Below are 2247 nucleotides of genomic sequence, written 5' to 3'. Positions count from 1 at the left end.
GTACACATTGTTCGTGTTTGTCACTAGACTGTGAGGTTCCTAAAGAAGTGATGGTGCCTTCACCTTTTTAGGCACAACTTAAAGACAGGTGCGCATTACTTTATGAATGACTGCACGAGACAGAGCTCTTACGTGACAAGATCTGTTTCCACAGTCTATTTTGTCTTGTGTGTCATGACCTGCCACAAATACAGAACAGGGCCCTCACTGAGGTACTTCCCAAGAGGGCCTTATGACTTCAGGCCGCAGCCACCCTCGCCATAGAAAAAGAAGTCCCCTTCCCGCCGTCCGACCGCAGGGTAAGAACCTCAGGGCTGGAAGACGCGGAGGAACACAGGAACTTTTGACACGGAACCGCGCCAGCACCGCTCTAGATATCGTGCGGCTCCTCATTCGAGGGTGGGGCCACGCTTCGCCTTTTACGATTGGGTAATGGGACCGAAACGGACAGCCCGGAAATGACGTCAGGGAGCCCCGCGCTCGCAGCCCGGCCGCGCAGTGACTGCTGGGTGCCGCACGCCTTCTGTAACCTCGCCTCGCCCCTCCCCCCGGCCCCGCCCCCTCGGCCGCCGCGCTCCCTGGCGTGACTCGGCACTGAGAGCCCCGGGAGAAGGCGCTCCGGTTGCCACCTCCTGTGTCCAGGCCTCGGCTCTCCTCAGCCTATCCCCTCCCTCTCCCGGGTCTTCTTCTCCTTCAGTTTCGAAGCCGGTGGCGTCGCGGCCGCCCCGCCCGGCTCTCTGTGACCAGGCTCTCTGTGAGGATGGTGGGAGTGAAGCCGGTCGGAAGCGACCCGGATTTCCAGCCGGAGCTGAGCGGCGCGGGCTCCAGACTCACGGTGGTCAAGTTTACCATGAGAGGGTGAGGCTGGGTCCGAGAGCACTGTGGACCCCGAATGTCTGTCAGTGTTCTCCTTTCACTCTTTCTGGGTCCCGGTTTCCTTGCGGTCTTCCTCTCTGGAATGTCCGGCGGTGGCCCCAGCCCCAGGCCTCTGCCAGCGTTAGGCCTCAGCTCTGGGTGTCAGACCCTATTTATTATGCTTCTATTTACTACGCTCCGGGGGCCCCGAGGAGGGTGCAGAGGTCTCCCCGCCCAGGAGATCCCTACCTGAGCTTTGGTTCTGAGCTCTGCTCTTGAGCGCGGCCCGCCTTTATTTTTTCAGCAACCTCCCCTCTCCCCACCACACACACACACACCACCACCACCGCGCTTGCGCCAGTCCCCTTTTTTCCAGGTAGTCTGCTGTCATTGCATCTTAGGAACTCAAAGGCTTAATTTACCCAGCATTTTGATTCTCGTCAGCACTGCGTTTCCGTAAAGCCTTGAGAAATATCAGATGAGACTAACCGAGTAACCTGCGGAGTATTTAGTCCTAAGGCTCGGCTTTTGCATTTTGCGTTAATTTAGTCCATCCTCCTTTGGTTAGTATCTGTGTTTAGGCTCCTCTATGTATGTGATCGTGCATGGGATCACACAAATTACAGCATCTATTGCCGGTAGATAGGTGGCCAGACGTCTGGATTTGACTCTGTTTTTAATTTGGTGATTTAAGAGGATAGGGATTTTAAAGGTGTTAACTATTTTTGGTAAATCTCAACAAAATTTATAGTTCGCAGAGCTGGTGGACCTTTTATATTGGGTGCGTATAATGTTCCTGTGTGAGAATGACACGTTGGAACTCGGCATTGACAACCAAGAAATCAGTGAGTGTGCGTATTTACAGTCTCCCCTTGTGTATGTCAGAACCTAATTATAAGGATTAGAGTTCTCCACCTGATTTGCCTTGACCCCTTGGCATTATTTACACACATACTAGCTTATAGTTGTCGGAAGATTGGCGTCACTGTTTATGTAACAAGCCTCTGTTCAAGTAACTGTAATGTAAGGCATTATTTTGAATGTGGTAATAAAAAATGTTTTTAGCACATAGTTCAAATACTGAGTGTTTAAGTGGTAGCATTAAGATTAGATAGTTTTAGGGGATGGAAGGATGCAGATAGAGATGAAAACAAGTTAGGAACTTTTGAGTTAAGTCTCTTACACAGAATTGAAAAGGGGCAAGTCATAGGATTTAATAGGATGAAAATAATTACCTATATGTGGATTTTTCATATTTACAAATTTGAAAAGCATAGTTGAAATCATTTATATTAAGACATGTCAGAAAACAATGTCAGAATTCTATAAATACTTCTTCTCAGCTTTAGCAGTTTTATAAAGTTTATATATATATATATATATATTTTTTTT

The 2247-nt window shown here is 49.2% G+C and overlaps 1 protein-coding gene across 1 annotated transcript in view; it reads left to right on the top strand.

Moving 5' to 3' along the window:
• The first annotated feature begins 603 nt into the window (after nt 1-603).
• TXNL1 (thioredoxin like 1) overlaps nt 604-2247 on the top strand; it is a 35734-nt gene continuing 34090 nt past the window's right edge. Inside the window, exon 1 of the mRNA XM_006139907.3 lies at nt 604-858. Within this exon, the coding sequence (XP_006139969.1) occupies nt 761-858 (98 nt within the window). The 5' untranslated portion in view covers nt 604-760. The remainder of the gene's footprint in view (nt 859-2247) is intronic.

Source organism: Tupaia chinensis, unplaced genomic scaffold (genome assembly GCF_000334495.1).
Source record: "Tupaia chinensis unplaced genomic scaffold, TupChi_1.0 Scaffold000012_1, whole genome shotgun sequence".
NCBI classification, from domain to species: domain Eukaryota; kingdom Metazoa; phylum Chordata; class Mammalia; order Scandentia; family Tupaiidae; genus Tupaia; species Tupaia belangeri.
The sequence above is the reverse complement of the archived record's forward strand: the minus strand, read 5'-3'. Positions and strand labels throughout refer to the sequence as shown.